The sequence below is a fragment of the Cyprinodon variegatus genome, unplaced genomic scaffold (assembly GCF_000732505.1).
Source record: "Cyprinodon variegatus isolate N-32 unplaced genomic scaffold, C_variegatus-1.0 Scaffold1832, whole genome shotgun sequence".
In the NCBI taxonomy this organism is placed as follows: domain Eukaryota; kingdom Metazoa; phylum Chordata; class Actinopteri; order Cyprinodontiformes; family Cyprinodontidae; genus Cyprinodon; species Cyprinodon variegatus.
In genome coordinates, this window is record NW_015152285.1 from 65,249 (window position 1) to 65,862 (window position 614).

General features: G+C 48.4%; 1 protein-coding gene across 1 annotated transcript in view; it reads right to left on the reverse strand.

The window, feature by feature from the left end:
- LOC107104652 (tumor necrosis factor alpha-induced protein 2-like) overlaps positions 1 to 315 on the reverse strand; it is an 8,796-nt gene extending 8,481 nt beyond the window's left edge. Inside the window, exons 1-2 of the mRNA XM_015404696.1 lie at positions 219 to 315; positions 15 to 141 (exon numbers count right to left, since the gene is read on the reverse strand). Of these exons, the coding sequence (XP_015260182.1) occupies positions 15 to 141; positions 219 to 253 (162 nt within the window). The 5' untranslated portion in view covers positions 254 to 315. The remainder of the gene's footprint in view (positions 1 to 14; positions 142 to 218) is intronic.
- Positions 316 to 614: the final 299 nt, after the last annotated feature.

The following is a 614-nucleotide window of genomic DNA, read 5'->3' on the forward strand; positions in this document are numbered from 1 at the left end:
GATAGTGCATTCACCTTAATGGGTTGATGGAGAGGCCAGATGAAGCAGCGGTAGCCAGCGGCCCTGATAGCAGCCAGGTCCTCCAGGCAGCGCCGGCGCTGCTCCTCAGACACCCCCCCGCTCAGACCCGTCACGTAATCTCTGAGGAAAGGAAAGGCCCGCTGAACTGAAGCAGTTCCCAGAATGCTTTGGGGCAGAAAATCACCAGGTGAACTCACCTGAGCTGCTGCTCACAGACCAGCTGAGCCTTCATCACTGCGTGCAGGTTACTGGGAGCAGCTTTCAGCAGCTCGTCCACGCACTTCCTGTAGCTGAAAGACACACGCAGCCGTCAGCAGCCGCCTGAGGCCATAAGACGCAGAAAAAACAAAACAAAAGAGGCACAACAAAGAAATAAAAACATTTTCTTTCTTTTTATCGACAATCTTTAGTTTTTATTTCATCTTTCCTGAAGTCACTCACATGATCAGCAGAACTGATGAGAAACAAAAGCTATAAAAAGATTCTTCTCTACAGGAGCAGGAACTATAGGAACTATAGGAACTATGGGAGCAGGAACTATAGGAACTATAGGAACTACAGGAACTATAGGAACTATAGGAACTACAGGAACT